General features: G+C 54.4%; 1 protein-coding gene across 8 annotated transcripts; it reads left to right on the top strand.

The window, feature by feature from the left end:
* Window positions 1-3,583: 3,583 nt before the first annotated feature.
* Window positions 3,584-21,882, top strand: TYK2 (tyrosine kinase 2). 8 transcript variants are annotated; one of them, XM_017660362.3, is made up of 25 exons: window positions 3,613-3,707; window positions 4,514-4,707; window positions 4,987-5,202; window positions 7,799-7,922; window positions 8,049-8,196; window positions 8,548-8,711; window positions 10,370-10,736; window positions 11,166-11,369; window positions 11,453-11,610; window positions 13,046-13,154; window positions 13,240-13,429; window positions 13,513-13,616; window positions 13,729-13,911; window positions 13,991-14,078; window positions 14,984-15,111; window positions 15,955-16,090; window positions 16,174-16,328; window positions 17,093-17,243; window positions 17,691-17,788; window positions 18,074-18,266; window positions 18,535-18,653; window positions 19,016-19,188; window positions 19,407-19,524; window positions 20,473-20,583; window positions 20,669-21,882. In XM_017660362.3, exons 3-25 carry the CDS (start codon window positions 5,007-5,009, stop codon window positions 20,801-20,803), a joined length of 3,552 nt encoding a protein of 1,183 aa, XP_017515851.3. In that variant the 5' UTR covers window positions 3,613-3,707; window positions 4,514-4,707; window positions 4,987-5,006; the 3' UTR covers window positions 20,804-21,882. The 8 variants fall into 8 exon arrangements, 6 of the variants coding, with proteins under 6 accessions (XP_017515850.3, XP_073076289.1, XP_017515854.3 ...); XM_017660363.3 differs by lacking the exon at window positions 3,613-3,707 and adding an exon at window positions 3,722-4,010; XM_017660361.3 differs by lacking the exon at window positions 4,514-4,707 and having other exon boundaries at window positions 3,584-3,707.
* The last annotated feature ends 1 nt before the right edge of the window (window position 21,883 follows it).

The raw sequence follows: 21,883 nt of genomic DNA, 5'->3' as shown, positions 1-21,883 counted from the left end.
CAGCAGGTGAAGAGACAGAGAGATGGGGTTTGCTGGTTTAGAATAAGGAGTGATGAGGCTTTATTTCTTGGCCTGGGTAGTTGTTCGTTTTATTTTTGTTCTTTAAAACTGGGCTTGCAGGTGAAGCCCATAAAAGCTTTCTCTTTTAATGCATGGTTTAGGAAACACTTCTGACACCCAACATGTGGGTTTTCCACACCATGCAATTCCCCAGTTTTCTGTGGGCACTAACTGGGTGTTCTGTAATTCAACTCAGTCCTGATGCTACCTACCCAGAGTTATTGCAGATCACCTAGGATAAGGGCTCAGTCCCACGAGCACCCCCCCACACCACCCCAACAAACTACAGATACCAGTCACAAGTCCCCAGTTGTCACCTGTAGGTCTGACCCACCAGCTATAAATTGGGGGTTCCCAGAACCTTTCTCAGATTCAATAATTTGCTCTAAAGATTCACACAGCTTAGAGAAACGTCTACTTAAGTGTACCAATTTATTGTAAAGGATATAAAAGATGCAGAGGAAAAGGTTGCATGGATCTGGACAAGGTCTGGAAGGGTCCTGAGTGCAGAGCTTCTGTCCCTGAGGATTAGGGGATGCCATCCTCCCAGTTAGTGGCTGTGTTCACAGACCTGAAACTCACTAAATCCTGTTGTTTGGGGCTTCTATGGAGGCTTCATTACATAGACATGATTGATTGATAAATCACTGGCTGTTGGTAATTGAACTCCATCTCCAGCCCCTCTCCCCTCCCTGGTTGGATAGGAAAGGTCTGATCCTCTAATCACATGGCTGGTTCCCCTAGCAACCAGCCCCTTCCTCTAAGAGTTATTTCGAAGCATAAACTCAGTAAGGTTAAATGATAAAAGGTAACATAGAAGGAGGCTTATTATGAATAACAAAAGATGCTGCTATCACCTCTCTCCCCCTGGAGGTTACCAGTGTTTTAGAAGCTCTGCACCAGGATTCAGGATGAAGAGCAAATATATATTTCTTTTACAGTACAGTATCTGGAAGGGCCAATTCCTTCAGACAAGGGCATCTATAAGTTGAAAGTTCTTGGGCTCAATCATTTGTGTCTGCATAATATTGCCATTCCAAACTTCAGGAGTGCATTCCTTCCCGATCAGTGCCAATTTCTTACCTTAGCATTAAGAGACCTTTGGGACTGTGTATTTAAGTGGCTTTACAATTCTGTAATCTGTACAATCAGGCCTCAGGCAGATCACCTGCATCTCTAAAAGATAAGTGATTCTGTGGCTTTACACCAAAAACAAAACAGAGCAACCCGAACCCTTTCATTCTCTCACACCCAAAAATTGGAAAATCCCATGGGAGCCATCAACAGGAGACTGAACTCTTAAGTTTTGAGCAATTGAATTGCATAGGTGGAACAGGATACTGTGTAGAAAAGGAGTGTTCTAGGGCCACCTGTGCCAGCATGAATGAATCTCAAGAATGTATTACTGAATAAACACAGCCAAGTGGCAGAAGGACATGTATAGCATATTTTTATAAAGTCAAAAAGTGCCCAAGACAGCATTTAGTATTTGAAGATCTAAGTAAAGAAAGGGGAGAAGCCATATGAAAATCTGAAGAAGTGTACGCCAGGAAGTAGAAGCAGGCAGTGCAAAGGTCCTGTGGCCAGACTGTGGCTGGTATGTTGCAGGAACAGTGAGGAGGCTACAGTGGCTGAGGCAGAGTGAGCAAGGGGGAGAGAAGGAGATGAGGGCAGAGGGGGGGGGGAGATGAGGCACTTTGTGCAGGGCCTGGCGGCCAGATAGAGGACTTCAGCTTTTCCTTTGAGTTAGGGGGGAATCAAGGAGGGTTCTGAGCAGATAAGGGACAGGGCTCGACTCAAGTGCTCACAGGCTCTCTCTGGCTGCTTCAGAGAGGATAGACACGGGGACCAAGGACAGGAGACCCCCACGAGGACAGAGGCACTGTATCAGTCTAGGGGTTTAATGAAGAGGCTAGACCAGGAGGGGTGAGAAGCAGGCAGATCTTGCCAATGTAAGAAATGGGGAGGTAAGGAAGAGCCTAAGATTTCTCCCTCTGAACTAGTGAATATTTCCATTTTTCTCATGAGTCCTTCCACAGATGGGCTGAGTGGGCACAATAAAATACATGGCATTCTTTTTAATTCCTCTTCTTTATTAAAAAATACATAGGTACTTTGGAGGCGCCTCCCTATTAGCAACAGACCCTCATTCTCTTTCCCAGGTGCATGTACCCCCTTTTCAAGATGAATCACCCAGCCCCCGCCAGGATCCTAGCATCCACTGCTGTCCAGGTACTGGGTTAGGTTCAACTTCAAATTGAATCTCCATAGCTGTCTTGTGAAGAAGCCTCTGTCTTTCTCCCTATTTTTTCAGGCTCAGGGAGGAGCAGCCACATGCCCTTGGCGACTCCAGAAATAAACCTGGCCCTGCCCTTTTGTGCTATGTGAATTTGGAAAGGTACTCAACTTCTATTGAAGAAAAAATTGTTCTGACACTTGTTAAAACGGTAAGGAAGACTTTATTCAGGGCTGCTGCAATAGGGAGATTGCAAAAAGGGAGAGAGATTGTGCTCAACTCTGAGTACAGCAAAGACAGCTGGGGATTGCTAGCGAAAGAGGGTGCATGACAGAAAATTATTAAGGAGAGACATCAGAGGTAAGGGGATTCTCGCCAAGCTGACCTACCAGTATTCTTGCTTAAGAGTGGCCACCCACTCATACATCAAAGGTGGGCGAGGAGAAACTTGATAAGATAGCAAAGATAAAGGGGTTGACTTAGAAGGTGTCTTTGCTGGGAGTGTACTGATGAGGCCACAGACAGGACCCAGGCCAAGATCGAGGGACAGTCAAGAAGAGGGCTCAGATAAACTTGGTCAAGGAGACAGTCTCTGTCACCTGTTTGTGCCTCAGTTTCTTTCTCTGAGATATGGGGCTAATAGGCACCCCCAGAAGACTGCTGCCAAGATCAAATGAGATAATGTTTGCAAAACGCTCAGTGCCTAGTCTTCCCAGTAAACTACAACCATTTGTGGGGGGGGATTTGAACTCAGATCTGTGAGGACTTCCAAGCTGCTAACTTGATAGCAAGGGAGTCTCCCAGGACAGTGCCGCAGGTGATCAGGACAGGGATGCGAGCAGGTGAGCCAGAAATGCCTCCAGTAGAAAAGTCGGGGGCCGGGAGGTCTCAGCCAGCGAGGCGGAGATGGCCAGGCAGAGACAAGGGCAGAGAGGCAGGATGTAATCGGGAGACACATGGCAGGGGGTTGGAGGCGTGAATGGCGGCCGACTGCAGCCTTGATAGCCAGGTGAGGACAAGGGGCTTGCACCCAGGTCAGGGCCGAAGTGTCACTTGGACCCACCTTCCCGGTGGGCAAGAGTTATCGCAGCCCCGCGGATGGATCCTCTCTCGCGTGCTAGTCTGCCACTTCCGCGTCTCCGCCCACGCCAAGCCAGCCAATCGCTGACGCTGATGTGCATCCGGACTACCTAGCCAATCGTAGTTGAGCAAAACTGCGAAACCGGAGACCAATAGGAGCGTCTCCGTTCCAGCGAAACACCAATAGCTACGGGGGGGGGGCGGAATTCAGCCAGTGAGTGTGACCGTTTCAGGCTGCCAATGGGAGGCGGTGTCTCGGTGGCGATCAGATGGCTGCTGCCGGTGGCAGCGGGGCGGGGTCCCGGGTTCGAGCCTGAGTCCCCGGGCAAGGGTGAGTCTGGAGTGGGACGAGGAGGGGGCGCCCCTGGGAGGTCAGCAGGAAGGATGCGATCGGCCATAGGCGCGGGGACTAGCTGTGCTTGGCAGGTGGATAGAAGCACCCGGTGCCTCGGGACTGGTTGATGCCCTGTGGGCGCATATCGCTGCGCCTGCCCCTGCCCGCGGAGTTTGGAGCCTTGCAGACCTCACCCCGACCCCATCTTCAAAGCTGGGTCTGAGCCCAGTGGGATCGAGGAGGGAGTAGATGGACACCCCAAAGGCCGAATCCCCACGATCTTTTCTCAGACAGTAATAGGTAATCACAGCGACCATTCACCAGGCGCTGACTGCATGCCAGGCCCTGTGCAGCCCCCTTTCCCAGTCTCATGTTGTTGAGTCCTCCCAGCATCTCTTTAAGGGAGAGGTTGTTGCGTGCCCATTCTCCAGATGAGGAAACAGGCCCAGAGAGGAGCTGATTCCTAAGAGATCCGACATTGTGCTGTTAGAACATTTTCTGCTTCACATCACTGTTTGTCTTAAAGCAGCAACATGTGTGGAGGAATGCCTGACGGCCTTTCCCAGGAGACACTGGGCCTGGCTCTGGAAAAATCTCGGAGCTAGATTGGGCAGAGAGAGCTCAATACAGCCTTTCTAGGCTGGGTGGAGGGCAGTAATCAGGGCTTGGGGTCGCTCATGAGCGTGGATGTGGGAGGGAGGAATCAGCCCCAAAGAGAAAAACAATCAGGATGATGTAACCAGCAATAATGATTTTATTCTTGTTTTTGTCGTATTGGTTATTTTTTCATGCCTTGTATCAAGGTCTGTGCTGAGCGTGTAACATGCAGGACTGCATTGAAATGTCACACCCATTTCACGGCAATGCTCTGAGCATCTCCATTTTCCACATGGGGAAACTGAGGCTGGGTGTGGCCAAGTGATTTTCCTGAACTGACACAGGGAGAGCCAGGATTTGCCCCCAGGCCCACACCTGCCTGCCTGATTATTTTGGGAAGGTGGGTTCAGAACAGATTGTTATATTGGTGCAAATTTGTTCAACAAAGGGGTTCAGTGTCATTATTGTCCATAACAGTCTAATAGGTGGGGATGCATCCCCCAACTTCCATCAAACATGTGGAAACAGGCTCAGGGAGGGGAATTGGGTGTGCAAGTTTGCACGATGAGGAGGGTCCAGAATATTCCCCTCACGCCTGAGCCTGGACAGGTGGAAGGTTGAACTGATGAAAGGGCCCTCCAGGCCAAGGCCCTGGGGCTGATGGACTGTCCCTTCTCAGCCAAGCCAGCTGTCAAGAGCATGCCACTGTGGCACCGGAGGCCCGCCACCAGGGCCAGCAAGCCCGATGAAGATGAAACTCAGCCCCTGGCCACCAGAGGTGGTCTGAAGGTCCTTCTGCACTGGGCTGGCCCTGGTGGTGGGGAGCCCTGGGTCACCTTCAGTGAGGCCACACTGACTGCAGAGGAGGTCTGCATCCACATTGCACACAAAGTCGGTGAGTCTGGGGCATGGGCCCCATGGGGTGGGGGGTGGAGGTGCGGGCAGCAGCTGGGCCCTGTCCATCCCACCATCCATCTGTCCATTCATTCAGCAGAATTGAGTGAGCAACCACCATGTGCCAGTCTCAAGTCAATGCCTTTGTAGAGGTGGGATTCCAATGAGAAAATCAGCAGGAAACACAATAAATAAGAAAACTGTGTAGGAGGGCAGGATAAATGATGGAGAGAAATTTAAAATTTCAGGTAATAAGAGAGAGAGTTGCAGAAATATCTCAGGGAAGATGGCACTGGGCAGAGGGAATAGCACATGCAAAGGCCCTGAGGTGGAGCTTGCTAGGAAGAGTGAGGACAGGAGGCTGAAGCAGAATGAGGCAACAGGAAACAGGAGGAGGGGAGGGCAGGAAGGTGACTGGGCAGGTTGAGCAAAGTCCTCAGGGAAGACTTTGGATTTTACTGCAAGTGAGGTGGGAGCCACAGAGGACTGTGAGCTGAGGAGGGGAGTGACTGGACTCGACTTAGGGGTCACAGGTACAGGTGCTCTCTGGCTGCTGTGGGGGAACAGACTGTAGTGGGTGAGGGCAGGGGCAGGAAGATGAGGCTGGAGGAGACCATCAGGTAGGAGATGACAGGGGAGAGGGTATCCAGGGCCAGATCTGTAATGCCTTCAGTGCCAGAGGGAAGAGTTTAGACTTTGTCCTGAGAGCAGTAGGGAACCATGCAGTGGCTGAGAGCCTGCAAGGGAGGTGCTCAGAAGTGTAATTTCTTCTGCCAGAGGAGGTCTGTCCAAGGGGACCTGGCTTACATGCCCCTTCCTCCGGGAAGTACTCTTAAATCCTCTTCCCTGCAACTGGATGGGGTCTTAACAGTGGATTTCTTCAACACCTGGTTCTTTCCCATCGATGGCTGATTCTTAAAGAACTCACACAGGTGTGCTGGGTGATGTAAAAACATGTCTGGCAGGGGGAACGGCGTGTGCAGAGGGCTCAGACAGCTTGATCCTTTATAGGAAGTGAAGACTTTTAGAGTAACTGGAGTGTCAGTTTCAAGAATTTAGAAGGGGAAGTAGGAATTGAAACCAGTGGGTAATTGTCAGGGTCCAAGTCATGGTTATTCCATGCTGAGGGGGTTGGGCTTCTCAAAGGCAATGGGGAGCCATGGAAAGTTTAAGCCAGAGAGTGAAACAGATTGGTTCTTTAAGAAGCTGTCCCTCAGGGAGGCATTCTCCTTCTGTGGGAGGCAGTATACTTGGATATAGTGACTTTGGAGATTGGCATCATCTAACAACATTGAAATATACATTGCTTGGGGCCACACAGTTCCTACTCCTAGATATGACTCTACAAACACTCAGTTCATGTGTTCCTTATGAGAATGTTCAGAACTGCCTCATTTATCTTAGTGAAAAATGGGGGACCATCTCAGAGTCCCTCTACAGGGATTTTTTAGTAGGGTTGAGCACTGGAATACTGTACAGCCAGGGAAAAGGGAACTTAACTGATGTTACACACAACACATGTGAAGCTTTAAAAGCTATCATAGAATGAAAAAGCAAATTGCAGAAGGACACCTATAGTATAATATAATACTGCATTTAGAGTATAATATTCAAGACTAGCTCATAGAGAATATTATAAACTCTAGTTCAGGAATGTGGTTACCTCTGTATGAGAGGGGAAAGGAGGTGGATGTAGGCAGGGGCTTCAATTATACTTGCCAAATTTTATTTCCTTATTTCTGGTGGCTCGTACTTAAATGTTTATAAGTTATCCTGAATGGACTATTTTAGATAGAATTTTTAAGTGACATGTATAAAAGCTGTCTTGGGCAGCTGGGAATGACAGTGCGTCTGGGGGCTGGACTAGGGCCGGGCTTTGGATTGGAAGGGAGTGGGTGGACCCCAGAGAGCAGGACTCATGACTGATCTGATGTGGGGGAGAGCAGGAAAGAGGAGTTGAGGATGAGAACCAAGTCCTGGCTGAAAGAACTGGGTAGAGAAGGGGCAGGTTTGGGGACCTCAGATGAGATCTGTTTGGAACAAGTCATGTCTAAGGGGGCTTGTGATGTCCAGTGGGAGACAGCTGGGAGGTAGTTGGATATTTCTTGGGCTGGAGTTCAGGGGAGACCAGCCAAAGAGCCAGCTGTTTGTAGAGTTGTATTAGTCAGTTTAGGATAGCTTTAGTTGGAGTAACATTCATCCCCCCAGATTTTCCTGGGTCAAGACAATGAAGGTTTACCTCAAATCTAACATAGGTCAGATGGTTCATCTCTATCTTGTAGCTTCACCGCCAACACAAGGGTCTGCAACATACCTGGGCCAGGGAAGATGGCAGGGCGGTTTATTTCCAGGCCTGCAAACCTGTGCATCTCTTCTGCCCACATCCTGTTGGCCAGAAGCTAGCGCAATGGCCCCATCCCAGCTGCAAAGGAGTCTTGGAGATGTAGTCCCCTGTGAGGCCACAGCATGGTCAACATATTGCATTGTCCTCTTGTCAACAGGGGAGGAGGCTCAGGGAGGGGAGACAGTGGGTCTGGGGGTCCATAGGGGAGATGGCAGCAGACACTGACTCCTGACCGCCTTTCTCCCCATTCCAGGCATCACTCCTCCCTGCTTCAATCTCTTTGCCCTCTTTGATGCTCAGGCCCAGGTCTGGCTGCCCCCAAACCATGTCCTGGAGGTCTCCAGAGACATAAGCCTGACGTTGTACTTCCGTATGAGGTAAGTGAAGGCCTCCTGAAAGGCTTGTCCCCTTTTGTTCTGTCCTATCCCTTCCCATCACTCCACCTTCCTAGAGGTCATCTGGGTCCATGATAAGCCCCAGTTATGCCCTCTGCCTTCCTGCAGGTTTTATTTCCGGAACTGGCACGGCATGAATCCTCAGGAGCCGGCTGTGTATCGCTGTGCACCCCCAGGGACTGAGGCTTCCTCAGAACAGGCAGAGCAGGGGGTGCAACTCCTGGACCCAGCCTCCTTTGAGTACCTCTTTGAGCAGGTGTGAGCAGAGCTAGGAAGGCTGGATGATTTGTGGGGGGCTTAGGGACAGTTGAAGAGCCCCCCCCTTTCCTCCCAATTCACTATAGCTAATAGGTTTCAATTCATGCCATCTGAGATCCTTTGGCTGCCTGAACCAAAGGGTTCTGAGACTCTTAGGACTGCATTGGAAAGAAGGCTGTGATTGATTAGTGATGTCTGCCACAGGCCTGGGTTTAGACAGATGAGGCATGCTTGCTGAATATTGGCCTTTCCAGAAAATGCAGGGTCCCTTCCCTCCCCAAAGTGGCCAGAAGCTGGGTAGTGAATAGGCTCTCATGCCTCCCTTTCTGCCCGGTTCCCCCATCTCCAGGGCAAGCATGAGTTTGTAAATGATGTGGCATCACTGTGGGAGCTGTCAAATGAAGAAGAGATCCACCACTTTAAGAACGAGAGTCTGGGCATGGCCTTTCTTCACCTCTGCCACTTTGCTGTCTGCCACGGTGTTCCCCTGGAGAAGGTGGCCAAGAAAATCAGGTGTCTGGGATATGGGTGGGGACGCTTTGTAAGTGGATGGGAATGCCTGGACATTTGGGAGTCAGGGTAGACGTTCCAGACTGCCATGCCTTCATTTATTCAACAAACATTTATTGAGCATCTGCTGTATGCTGGCACTAGTTCTGGGTGTTGAGGACACAACAGTAAGCAAGTCACAAAAACCCCTGCCTTCCTGGAGCTCACATCTGGTGGAGGAGACAGGCAATAAACAATACAAATATAAAAGGTGCAGTGTTTCAGATGGTAATAAATGCAACAAGGAAAACTTAAGCAGAAAGAGGAAGAAGGGGAGTGTCAGGGAGGGAGGAGTGTGTAATTTAAAATTGGGTAGTCTGGGAATTCCTCACTGAGAAGGTGACATTCAAATTCAAATATTGAAGGAATATTGGGGAGTACCTGGAAGAGCATTCTATACAGAAGGAACAGCCATTGCAAAGGCCCTGAGGCCTCCCTGATATGTTGGCAGAAGTGTGGTTTGGAATCGAGTGAGTTTGGTGAACTGCATAGAATTCAAGGGAGGGCTAGAAGGAGGCAGGAGGCTGGGGAGTGGATCTGGGGGCCAGCTATGCTCACCTCTATTGCAGTGAGGGTTGGGGCAATCTGGGCACACTGCTGGGAGGATGCAGCAGGAGAAATGGGTCTTTTAGGACCAGTGGTTCTTCTTAAAGCACATATTTTTTTTGGTCCCTATGATGTTATCTCTCTGGAGGACTAGGGCTGGGACAGTGAAGCCCAGGGCGCTGGGAAGCTGAATAGCTTGGAGATCAGGTCAAGTGACATTTCTGCTAGTGCCTGAAGGTTGAATTGGCTTTTTTCAGCTTTGAAGTGTGTTGGCAAAGCATTCTAGACAAAGGAAATAACATATACAAAGGCCCAGAGGCAGTAGGAGGCAAGGCCTGTTTCTGGGGGAAGTGAACTTGGAGTACGATTGCCTGAGAGCGGGAGTCAGCCAGCACTAGTCAGGGGGCCTTTTTCCTGAGGACGCTAGGGAGCCCTGGAAAGCTTGGAAGTAGGAGCAGAAGGCGGCTACAACCTCAGGCATTAGGATCTCTCTGCTCAAGGGGTGGGAGACAAGGCTTAGGATATGGAGACTGAAGCTCAGAAATCTGTGGGCTGTACTGGGGGTCAAGTGAGGGGCAGGCAGCAGAAGAAGGGATGGGCTTTGTAAGAAACAGAGGGGCCTCCCAGAGCTGTGCCTTTTATTGCTATTCATAATATTAATGATATAAGCAATAGTGATTTCAATAATAGTAACACCTGACAGGTAGTCCTTATCACATGCCAGTCACTAGTCCCGATTCTCTCATCAGCCTGAGAGGTGGCCACTGTGTGATCCCCTTTTATGGATGAGAAGACAGAGCCCTTTGGAGCTTCAGGAAGTTGCCCAAGAGCTGGGATTTCAGCCTCTTCTGGTGTTCTGTGCCCTTGACCCCAAAACCATCGGGTTCCCTGTGCCAGCCCCTTACCATGTTCCACCTTTCCACCTTCACGACAGCCTGCCTGTTTTCTGGACAAGGCGGCTGAGGTTCAGAGAGGTTAAGCCACTCGCCCCATGTAACCCAGCGGAGTCTGCACCCCAAGCTTCTGACCAGCCCCCCTCCCGCCCTCTCCCCCCTGCCCACTGGCTGTCCCCACAGCTTCAAGGACTGCATCCCACGCTCCTTCCGCCTGCAGATCCAGCAGCACAATGCGCTGACCCGGTTGCGCCTACGGAGCATCTTCCGCAGGTTCCTGCAGGCCTTCCAGCCAGGCCGCCTCTCCCAGCAGGTCATCATGGTCAAGTACCTGGCCACACTCGAGCAGCTGGCGCCCCGCTTCGGCACAGAGCGCGTGCCCGTGTGCCACCTGGAGCCGCTGGCCCGGGCGGAGGGAGAGCCCTGCTACATCCGGGACAGCAGCCGGGCCCCTCCGGAGCCCCAGCCCGAGTCCGCCGCCAGAGCCCCCACCCATGAGGTGCTGGTGACGGGCACTGGTGGTATCCAGTGGCGGCAGATGGAGGCAGAGGTGAGCAAGATGCCTCTTCTGTCTACGGGTCTGGGGAGAGCCGGGCGGGAGCTCATGTTCAGCCTTGGCCACGGTCTCTGAGGGTGGCTGCAGTGAGCTCTTTCCCCACGTGGCTCTAGAAGGTGTCCGTCTGTCTCCTGGGGTCTGTTTCCTGGGAGGTGTCCTCTGTTTGTCCCCCAGGGACCTTATTTCTGGGGTCTTCACCTCTTGTGGTGAGAAGGGTAGAGACTTTCCTCCTCGAGGTTCTGACTTCTGGCCTGTGTCTCTTGAGGGCGGATCCTCTGTCCTTCCTGTGACCCCCGGCTCCAGGAGGGATGCCTAAGAAGCATCCCTGGTGCTTCCAGCTCCTGCCTTTCCCTGGGGGGAATGTGTGGGGACAATGTAGGCATGGCATTGCTCCTTCCACCCACCCCACCTGCTGGTTTCCAGGGTCCCCGTGGTGATGGCGGGGGCAGCAGCCGGAATTGCCATGCTGGCCCATTTGGGAAGAAAGCTAAGGCCCAAGAGGTGGGCAGCCAGCCAGCAGACAGGCCTCAGGAGGCACCGTGGACTGACTTCTGTGACTTCCGGGACATCACCCACGTGGTGCTGAAAGAACGCCACGTCAGCGTGCACTGTCAGGACAAGTGCCTGGTGGGGCTGGGGGCTGGGGCATTGTGGGGTGGGGGGGGGCGCCCCTGGCCTGCGGTGCCTGCCTGACGTCCCCTGGCCTGCAGGAGCTGACCCTGCCTTCCCGGGCTGCAGCCCTGTCCTTGGTGTCGCTGGTGGATGGCTATTTCCGCCTGACAGCTGACTCAAGTCACTACCTGTGCCACGAGGTGGCCCCTCCACGGCTGGTGATGAGCATCCAGGACGGCATCCACGGGCCCCTGATGTGAGTGCTGGGCAGGGCAGGTGCTGCCAAGGGCCAAGGTGGGGGCTGCTGGCAAGACCATGAGCCACAGGGTCTGCGGGGCTTGAATGAGGTGTGTGTGCGTGTTTATGTGCATTTGTGTCTCTGTGTGTGAGTGTGTGTGTTCACTCATGTGAGAGGGCACATGCAGGTACAGGTGGCACTGTCTTAATGTGTTTGCACATGTGAGCACATGTGTACAAGCATTTAGTGTATACATGTAACTGCCCGTGTGCCAGTATCCACTCATACCACAGTGTGTGTGTGTGTGCATGTCATTGCGTGTGTGGGTGTGCACACCAGGAGTAATGGGAGATGCACTTGCAGTGGTGCAGGCGTGTCTAAGGAGCACCTGCATTTGGGACTGTCACCCTGCACATCTGGGTGTTTAACGGCTATTTAGGGAGCGGTTGCACCACTGCTCCAGTAACTGTGTATAAAATCATCAGCGCCTGTTTTCTCATGTGGCGGGACAGCTGATTTCTGTGAGGCTGCATGTTGCACGGCCATTCCACTATATCTGTGGGAATTTCCACCCTGCAGGTGTGTGCCCCAATAATTGTGAGTCACTGTCTAAGCAATTCTGTTGGGACATGTGGGGTGGAGAATGTGAGGTGGTTATCAGACGTTTGTGTGGCCATCCTGCATGCCACCAGGTTGGGGTTGGTGACTGTCAGCTTGTCTGGTCATCATCCCTGTGCCTGGATGTCTCCTATCCTGTCTGTGACCGCCTGGGACTGGTTCCTGGGGGTGTCTCCGAGGTCTGATCCTCTGAGCCTCTTCTCTACACCAGGGGAGGGCAAGCTGTTCCATCTCTCGAGGGCCATGGCCGTGCCACATCACAGCTAAGTGTGTGCCACCCATACAGGGGTCTGTGGGCCACGTCAGTGTGTGTCTTAGTCCATCCGTATGGGCTGGGACAGAATACCACTGACTAGGGGGCTTTGAAACAACAGACATTTATTGTTCACAGTTCTGGAGGCTGGAAGTCTAAGGTCAAAGTGCTGGTAGGTCTGGTGTCTGGTGAGAGCCTGCTTCCTGATTCATGCATGGTATCTTCTCACCGTGTCCATACCCGGTGGATGGATTGAGGGAGCTCTCTGGGGTTTCTGCTATAAGGACACTGATCCCGTTCATGACAGCTGCACCCTCAGAACCTAACCACCTCCCAAAGGCCCCACCTCCAAACACCTTTCCCTTGGGGGTTAGGATTTCAACATGTGAATTTGGGGGGACAGACGTTGAGTCCATAGCACCATGTGAGCCACATGCGTGTAGGTGTCTGGGCCTGTTGGCTTTGTTATCTTGTCCCAGTGGGGAGTGTTCCCCTCTGGGCAGGTTTTGTGGTTCCTTGTGGCCTTGCATAGGTCCAGCCATGACCCCAGGTGCCCTGACAGTGCCCCCTTGTCCCCTGCAGGGAGCCATTCGTGCTGGCCAAGCTGCAGCCTGAGGATGGCCTCTACCTCATCCACTGGAGCACCAGCCACCTCAGCCGCCTCATCCTCACGGTGGCGCAGCGCGACCAGGTGGGCCTGGGGCAGGGGTCCTGGACTGGGGCTGGGCACGCTCCCTGCCTGGACCTCTGCTCACCGCCCCTGCCGCCCTCTCCAGGCACCTGGCGCCGGGTGCTTGCGTCTGCGCAGGTTCCCCATCAAGCTGCAGGCTGGGGTCTTCAGGCTAGAGGGCTGGGACCGGTCCTTCCCCAGCGCGCGGGAGCTGCGGGCTGCCCTGCAAGGCTGCTCGCTGCGGACCGGCAACGACTGCTTCTCCTTGCGCCGCTGCTGCCTGCCACGGCCAGGAGGTATGATGCGGGGGCCGTGGGGTGGGGATGGCATCGCCCCGCGCCCTCCATGCCAGCCCTCCTGACTTGACTTCTGCTCGCAGAAATCTCCAATCTCATCATCATGCGGGGACCTCGGGCCAAAACCAGGCCACTCAACCTCAGCCAGCTCAGCTTCCACCGGATCTGCCAGGACGACATCACCCAGGTGTGCGCAGCTGGCCGCCCTTGCCCCTCTGACCACCCCACTCCCTCGCTGGGCCCTGGGGAGGGCAGCCTGGTGCTGTCATCGTGGAGATGTTCCATGCATGTTCCCCCAGCTGTCCCACCTGGGCCAGGGCACCAGGACCAACGTGTATGAAGGCCTCTTGCGAGTGGGGGGCCAAGGCCCCAAGGAGGGCAGGGCAGATGGTGGGGACTCTCCCTTGCCCAGTGGGGGCCGCGGGCAAGAACTGCGAGTGGTACTCAAGGTGCTGGACCCCAGCCATCACGACATCGCCCTGGTAAGTGAGCTCAGCCAGGGGACGGGGCAAGAGGAGGGGCACAGGGTCTGTGGTCACCTGCCCTGCCCTGTCCCCACAGGCCTTCTATGAGACAGCCAGCCTCATGAGCCAGGTCTCCCACGTGCACCTGGCCTTCATGCATGGCGTCTGCGTGCATGGCTCCGAGAGTGAGTGGGCCCCACTCAACCACCCCTGTTTACAGGCTGACTCCCACTTACACCCACTCCGGGTACCCCCCAAGCAGCTGCATCCTTACCCCAACTACATGCTGACCCTTGACCTGCATTCTGATCCCTCACTACATCCCAGTCTGACTACTCAGCTCAACTGTACCCTAACACCTGGCTATACCTTGACCCTCATCCTATACCCCAACCCCTGGCTACACCTTGACCATTATCTGTACCCTGATCCCTGGCTACACCCCAACCCTCAACCTACACCCTGACTCCCCACTGCTTTCCACATTCCAGATATCATCTAAACCCCTCTACAGCCCAGCCCCTGTCTCCCCTCTAACCCATTGGCACTGTGACCCCTGCAGACCCCAGCCCTGCTGGATGCCCCAGTCCTCCAGATCTCAGCCCCTGTTCTACCCCCACCTCTACCCCTACCCTGTGTATACCCCAAAACTCCTTGTGTGGGTAACCCCTGCCAGCCCATGTGTCCATCTCCTGCCTTCCCCCCAACCATGGCTTAACCCTTACTTTGCTTACCTCCCACCCCATGAGCACCCCTGCTCAGGGGACCCTAACAGCACTTATGCCCAGCCTCAGGCTCCACACCTCCTCTCGTCTGCACCCACGCCCCATTGCCCCGTGTCCATCCTCATCATGGCCACTTAAACATCAGCCTCCCATGTGCCCCAGCCCCCCCTGCACCCAGATGCCCGCACTCACCTCTGTCTTACCCTGCATACACCTCGGCCTGTGCTCCATCCTGCATTTCTCCTCTCCCCAGAGTCCCTCCCAAATGCCCCCTCACCTTCCCTACCCACAGCCCCTGCCCTGGCCCTGGCACTCTGGAGGGTGGGGGCAGGCGGGTGGCCCCTGCAGCGGCTGGGCCTTTGCAGACATCATGGTGACGGAGTTCGTGGAGCGTGGGCCCCTGGATGTGTGGCTGCGGCGGGAGAGGGGCCATGTACCTGTGGCCTGGAAGGTGGTGGTGGCCCAGCAGCTGGCCAGCGCCCTCAGCTACCTGGTGCGTGGCCTGTGGGAGGGGCCGGGTGGGTGGGGAGGCCAGGGTGGCCTCAGCTTTGGCTGTGGAGGTCTGACCCGTTCCTCAATCCACATGCTGGCCCTGGGAGATCTTTCCACGGACCTCCTCTGCTCACACACTCCTGGGGCTCCCATCTCCCCTAGGGAAGAATAGCAAACTCTGCCCCCTGGCATCTGAAGCCCTGGGGGCCCATTCACCCCTAGCCCCTCCTGGTCCAGTCACCCCACTTTTCAGAGCATCCCCTATGTGGCCAAGGCTCTAAGGACACACCTGAGGATAAAACAGAAGTCTATTCTCCAGGATCTGGCATTTTAGTTGGGAAGAATGAATGAGAGAAATATTAAGTACATTGTTTAATAAGTTAGAAGGTAGTAAGAACCATGAAAAACAAAGCCAGGGGGCAGATAAGGAGTTGCTGCAGTTGGGAAAGAGGTGAGCTTTTAAATACATGGGTGGGGGAAGGCCTCACTAAGGTGGTCTGGAAGGGAGAGGGGGAGTCGAGAGGGTGTCCGGGGGAAGCACATTCCAGGTGTAGAGAACAGCTAGTGCAAAGGCCCTGGGGCAGCAGCATGCCTGGCATGGATTTGAGGACAACAGTCAGGTCCTCTGGCCTTTTGTCCCTGGACGAGCGCCTTGGCCGCCAGCTCTGAGAGAACAGAAAATACTCACTGGGCACCCAGAGCTGCCTGCTCATGATGACAATGTATCGGGGTCCCAGGAATGACTATGCGTGTCTTTTTCACATGGGCTGTCCCTGTGAGAACCAGGGTTGGGTCGGGGTTTACAATCCCCTAGTGGCCACGGCCCCTTTCCACTCCTCCCCAGGAAGACAAGAGCCTGGTTCATGGAAATGTGTGTGGCCGGAACATCCTGCTGGCACTGCTGGGGCTGGCGGAAGGCACCAGCCCATTCATCAAGCTGAGTGACCCCGGAGTGGGTCTGAGTGTCCTCTCCAGGGAGGGTAAAGACCAGGACGGGGCTGGGCATGGGGCCGGGCTTTCCCCACTCCTTTTACCCTTGGTGACATCTGACCCTGGCCCCCAGAGCGGGTAGAGCGGATCCCCTGGACAGCGCCCGAGTGCCTGTCTGGTGGGGCCAATAGCCTAAGCACTGCGGCTGACAAGTGGGGCTTTGGCGCCACTCTGCTGGAGATCTGCTTCGACGGGGAGGCCCCCCTGCAGGGCCGTGGCCCCTCTGAGGTATGTCCAGGGGCCCCCGAGGTCTTTCCCACAGAGGGGCTTGGCAGCTTCAAGAAGTCCAGAGGCACATTCTGGGCCAAAGCTGCCTTCCCTCTGGCAGCCTCCCATTGCACCATCTCTTTGGGGCTCTGTCAGGTCATCTGTCACTTGGGATTAACTATAGTACCTACTTCATTCATAAGGTTGTTGTGGCACACAGCATATAATCAGCGTGCTTCAGTTTTAAGCAGAGTGACCAGGGCAATGATGGGGAAAAGCACAGGCTGGGGTGGAAAGAGGGTCCCAGAGGATGTCCCTGAACCAGTTGAGGGATCAGGCAAGCCTTCCCTTGAGCAGGTTTTAATCTTAAGTACAGAAATATTGCAGGGACCCAGGCTAGGAAGGGCCTAAGCAAAGAGCACAGCATGTGCAAAGGCCCAGAGGCTTTGATGCCTTCTGGGAGGTACAGTCTGCAAAAGCTTGCTGGAGACAGAGAGATGAGCTGGGGGCAGAGGTGGGTGGAAGCCAGGGCAGGAAGGGCCACGTGTGCGATGCGTCTGCACAGCAGAATCAGCAGGTCTTGCTCAAAGTCAGCACTGACTACAGTGGTGGCTGGCTAAGTCTGCTTCGCTTTGCAACCCTCAGTGGCCTTATCTGTAAAGTGGGAATCACAAGAGCAAGGACCTAGCTAGTCCAGTCCTTCCCTCTGGAAGCCTGACTCTGCCTTTGGGAGGAAAGGACTTGGGGGAAGGGACACTGACTCCCCTGGCTCCCCTTCCCCACAGAAAGAGCGCTTCTACCAGAAGCAGCACCAGCTGCCGGAGCCCTCTTGCCCAGACCTGGCAACGCTCACCAGTCAATGCCTGACCTACGAGCCGGCACAGCGGCCGTCTTTCCGTACCATCCTGCGGGACCTCACTAGGCTGCAGCCCCAGAGTGAGCCCCACCCAATGCTGGGACTCTGGGGGACCGGGAGGGGGCTCGGGTCCCCGCTGACACAGGCATGGCGCTCCCAGTCTCTGCATCGACCCCGTGTGTGCGGATGTCTAATGTACTTAAGAGCGTGTAGAAGAAGCCAAGCACTTTAGTACTTGGTTTGGAGGGAGTTACAGCTCTTAAGGTGAATTAGACCCTAGTTATTTTTGTTTCTCCGTTGATGGAAAGTTTGCCCTTTACCCAATCTCAGAACATCCCAGGTATCGCTTTTGATGCAGCCAACTCTGCATGTTGGGTAAGAAGTGGAATTTTCCAGGTGTTGCAAAAGTTTCCTTATCTCTGGGATCATATGGTGGGGGAGCAGGCACCCGCTTTCTGTGCCCCCAAGTGTGGGCCTGCTGGGGAAAGCAGCAGGGGATCCGGGCTCATCCACTGTGGCTCTTCCAGATCTCGTTGACGTCTTGGCGGTGAACCCGGACTCGTCAGCGTCAGACCCCACGGTTTTTCATAAGCGCTATTTGAAGAAGATCCGGGATCTGGGCGAGGTGAGGGTGGGGCTCGGAGGACGGGGCGGGGCCTCGGTGCTTCCACCTGGTAGGAGAGTTTGGGTCGTAAGACCTGCCTAATTCGGGAGATGTGGGTGGAACTTGGCCTACAAGACCCTCATATTCAAGGGAGGCCCAGGGAAATTGAAAGGAGAGCCTAGGGTCCAGGGAGACCCTCCAGCGCGGAGTTGGTGGGGCCTGGGTGGGATCTTCCAAACCCACCTGCCCGGAGGCGCGGCCTAGGGAGCCGCGGGTGGATCCGACCCTCCCGCGTGCTCCGGCCAGGGCCACTTTGGCAAGGTCAGCCTGTACTGCTACGACCCGACCAACGACGGCACTGGCGAGATGGTGGCCGTCAAGGCCCTCAAGGCTGGCTGCGGGCCCCAGCTTCGCAGGGGCTGGAGGCGGGAGATCGACATCCTGCGCACGCTGTATCACGAGCACATCGTCAAGTACAAGGGCTGCTGCGGGGATCAAGGTGGGCGGGGCCGGAAGGCCCGGGCCACTCAGGGCCTCTCAGTCCCAGGCGGGGGGTGCGCAGTTTGTAGCCGGCCTCCGTCCACCCGCGGGCGCTGAGATGGGCGGCAGCCACCTTCAGAACTTCGCCAGGGTCTGTCCCACCTGAGAGCTGGGCCTAGTGTGGGCGAGTCTTGGTGCCCCCTGCCCACCTTGGGGTGGGGAGCCGCAGGGCTCAGAGCCCACCCCTGCCTCTGTCGTCCGCACGGGTCGCCCCTGTACCGCGCCAGGCGAGAAATCCGTGCAGCTCGTCATGGAGTACGTGCCTCTGGGCAGCCTCCGAGACTACCTGCCCCGGCACAGCGTCGGGCTGGCCCAGCTTCTGCTCTTCGCCCAGCAGATCTGCGAGGTGGGCCGCCCCGCCCATGCTCCCAGAGCCTGTCCCCTCCTCCTAGGCCAGGCCTGAAGGTCCCACCCCGCCTGCTCGCCGGCTTGGCCCGCCCCTGAGCTGGCTTCCCTGCATCCGCGCCTATTCAGCTTTGCATTGGGCCCCACCCACGCCGTTCCCTCCGGATTCGCCCGGCCTCTAGGACGGAGAGCATCGCCCCGCCCCGCTGTCCCGCTCTGCTTCCTTGTCCTCTGCCCCACCTGCCATCCTTCCCGCTCTCCTGCCTGGTCCGCGCAGGCCTGACCTGACTGTCCCGCAGCCAAACTGATCACAGCTCCTCAGGCCTGCCCCTGACCCCTGATCCTGACCCGCTCCGCCTCCAGGGCATGGCCTACCTACACGCACAGCACTACATCCATCGCGACCTGGCTGCCCGCAACGTGTTGTTGGACAACGACAGGCTGGTCAAGATCGGGGACTTTGGCCTAGCCAAGGCTGTGCCTGAAGGCCATGAGTACTACTGCGTGCGAGAGGATGGGGACAGCCCCGTGTTCTGGTGACCAGGCGGGACCCACCCGGAGGGGGGTGCCAGGGTTAGCTGGAGCAGACAGGGTGGAGGACACAGATGCTGGGCTCTCAGATGACAGGTCCTGGTCCCAGTGAGACTGCCCCTCCCTTCAGGGTTGGGGCTCTCATTGGACCAGAGAGCTCCGAAGCCCCAGGGAAGGCTTTTAGCCTGGTCTGGCCCAGCACCTGAGTGCCCCGTCTCTGCAGGTACGCCCCAGAGTGCCTAAAGGAATGTAAGTTCTACTATTCATCTGACGTCTGGTCTTTTGGAGTCACCATGTATGAGCTCCTGACCTACTGTGACTCCAGTCAGAGCCCTCCTTCGGTAAGAGCCAAGCCCGCGCCCACAACGTGCACTCGAGGAGTTAGAAAGGCATGCGTTCAGTTCCCAGTGCTCCACCTTAGCAGGTGCTTAGTCCACTTGGGTCTTACATCACGACCTGCACATTGGGCCTCTTGCAGTGCAGGAGGCTCTGATTTGTAACACAAACCCAACTCAAATAGGGATAGTTTATTCTGCCGTTTGCAAACTCCAGGAGAGACAGTGGGCATGGCTTGATCTAGACCCTCAGGTGTTATCAGGTATTCCATTTTCTCCATCTCTCGCTGTTCTCTGTGGTAGCATGTCTCAGACAGGCCCTCCCTCCCTTTGTTGGGGCAACAGTGGCCCCTCCCAGCCAGCCCTCCAAGCACGCATCCCCCTCAGCTGAGGGGACCCAGGGTCCTCTTTGCAGCATAATTCAAGCCTTTCTCTAATTGGCCCAGCTTGGTTCACATGTCCAACCCTGTATTTCTTGTGGTATTCCAAACTTTCTCATTATTATGTTTGTGATGGCGGTCTGTGGTGGGTGGTTATGATTTGCTGAAAGCTCAGTCGTTGATTAGCATTTTTTTTAGCAAGAAAGTATTTTTTAATTGAGGTATATATATTGTTCTTTAAGACAATGCTATTGTGTTCCTAATAGACTACAGTATAATGTGAACATAACCTTTATAGGCACTGGGGAACAAAAAAAATTCATCTGATTTGCTTTAATGTGATATTTGCTTTTTGCAGCCATCTGGAACAGAACTTGTGATACCTCCAAGATATGCCTGTCTTAGTTTATGTAATTTTCATAATAGTCCCAATGGTAGTATTGTTACCACGTCATTTTAGTGATGAGAAAACTGAGGTCCAGAGAGGTGACGTCCTAAGTCCAAAGTTATGCTGCTGACAAGTGATAGTGGGTTCAGAACTCCTGCAAAAAAGCTTGTCCTGTTTCTTCTGTAGAAATTCATCGAACTCATCGGCCTCACGCAGGGACAGATGACGGTGCTGAGGCTCACCGAGGTGCTGGAACGAGGGGAGAGGCTGCCTCGGCCGGAGAAATGTCCCTGTGAGGTGAGGACCCCCCTGCCTCCCCCCTGCTGCCACCAGCGGACCACAGAGAGAGCAGCAACTGCAGCGCTGGTTTTTTGCTCCCCAGATCTACGTCCTGATGAAGAACTGCTGGGAGGCCGACGCCTCATTCCGCCCCACCTTCCAGAACCTCATACCCATCCTCAAGATGGCCCACGAGAAGTACCAAGGCCAGCCCCCCTCAGTGTTCAGCGTGTGCTGAAGCCCACCCACCAGCAGCTCTGCCCCGGGGACTGGAGCAGATGGTCACTAAGAGGGCCTCCCGCTCCCTCATCTAAGAGGGACCCGAGGGAGAGGGCAGCCTCATCACCTGTGTGCCTTACTCCTGTCTGGAGATGCCACCTCTGTGAACTGACTTTTCTTCTGTCTCAGTCCATTTGGGCTGCTGTGACAGTAGTGCAGATTGGGTGGCTTATAAACAACAGACATTTATTTCTCATGGCTCTGGAGGCTGGAAGTCCACGATCAGGGTCTTGTTTTGGTGAAGGCCCTCTTCCTGGTTCATAGTCTGTCCTTCTCGCTGTGTCTTCACGTGGTGGAAGGGGGTCTGGGAGCTCTCTGGGGTCTCTTATGAGGGCACTAATCCCATTCGGGACCCGAGCACTTCCCAAAGGCCCACCTCCATATACCATCACGTTGGGCATTAGGATTTCAGCATAGGAATTTTGAAGGGACACAAACATTCAAACCATAGCATTGTCCATGGTCATGAGCTGGACACAGGCCCCTGAGGGACAAGCAAGGAGCTAATCAGGCCCTTGAATCTTTTCACCTTGCCCAACTTCCACCCTTGGGTCCTGTCATTTCCACCAGCTGGGAATAAACTCATATGTCCAATGCTGGAAACAGTGGTCCTTGGGTCCCTCTTCTGCAAGAGTCTGTTCTCCCGGGGGCTGTAGCTAGAATAAGATGCATGCTGCAGAAGCCAGATTCAATTATTCAACCTCTGCTCACATCTAAACCACCAGCTAGCAGTTAGACCAGTGCTTGGAACACAGGATCCTCAAACACTGCTCGTTAAGTATACTAACAAAGGATTTATTGCGGGGAGGCACATGGCATGTAGGTAAGACTCCATGCCAGTTTCTCCCTTTCCTCCCTGTGTGACTTCAGGCAAATGGCTCCCCCTCTGTGCACCTCAGTTCTCAACGCCAAGCTGAGGATGGTCATGCTTGCTACCTCACATGACTAATATAAAGAGCTCATGAGGTTGTGGATGTCAAACGCTTCACAGGGAAATGTGCGAACAAGTGCTTAATAAATATTTGATATTATTCTTAAT

Source organism: Manis javanica, chromosome 13, assembly GCF_040802235.1.
Source record: "Manis javanica isolate MJ-LG chromosome 13, MJ_LKY, whole genome shotgun sequence".
NCBI lineage: Eukaryota > Metazoa > Chordata > Mammalia > Pholidota > Manidae > Manis > Manis javanica.
Note: the sequence above shows the minus strand (reverse complement) of the source record. Positions and strands in the feature narration are given on the sequence as shown.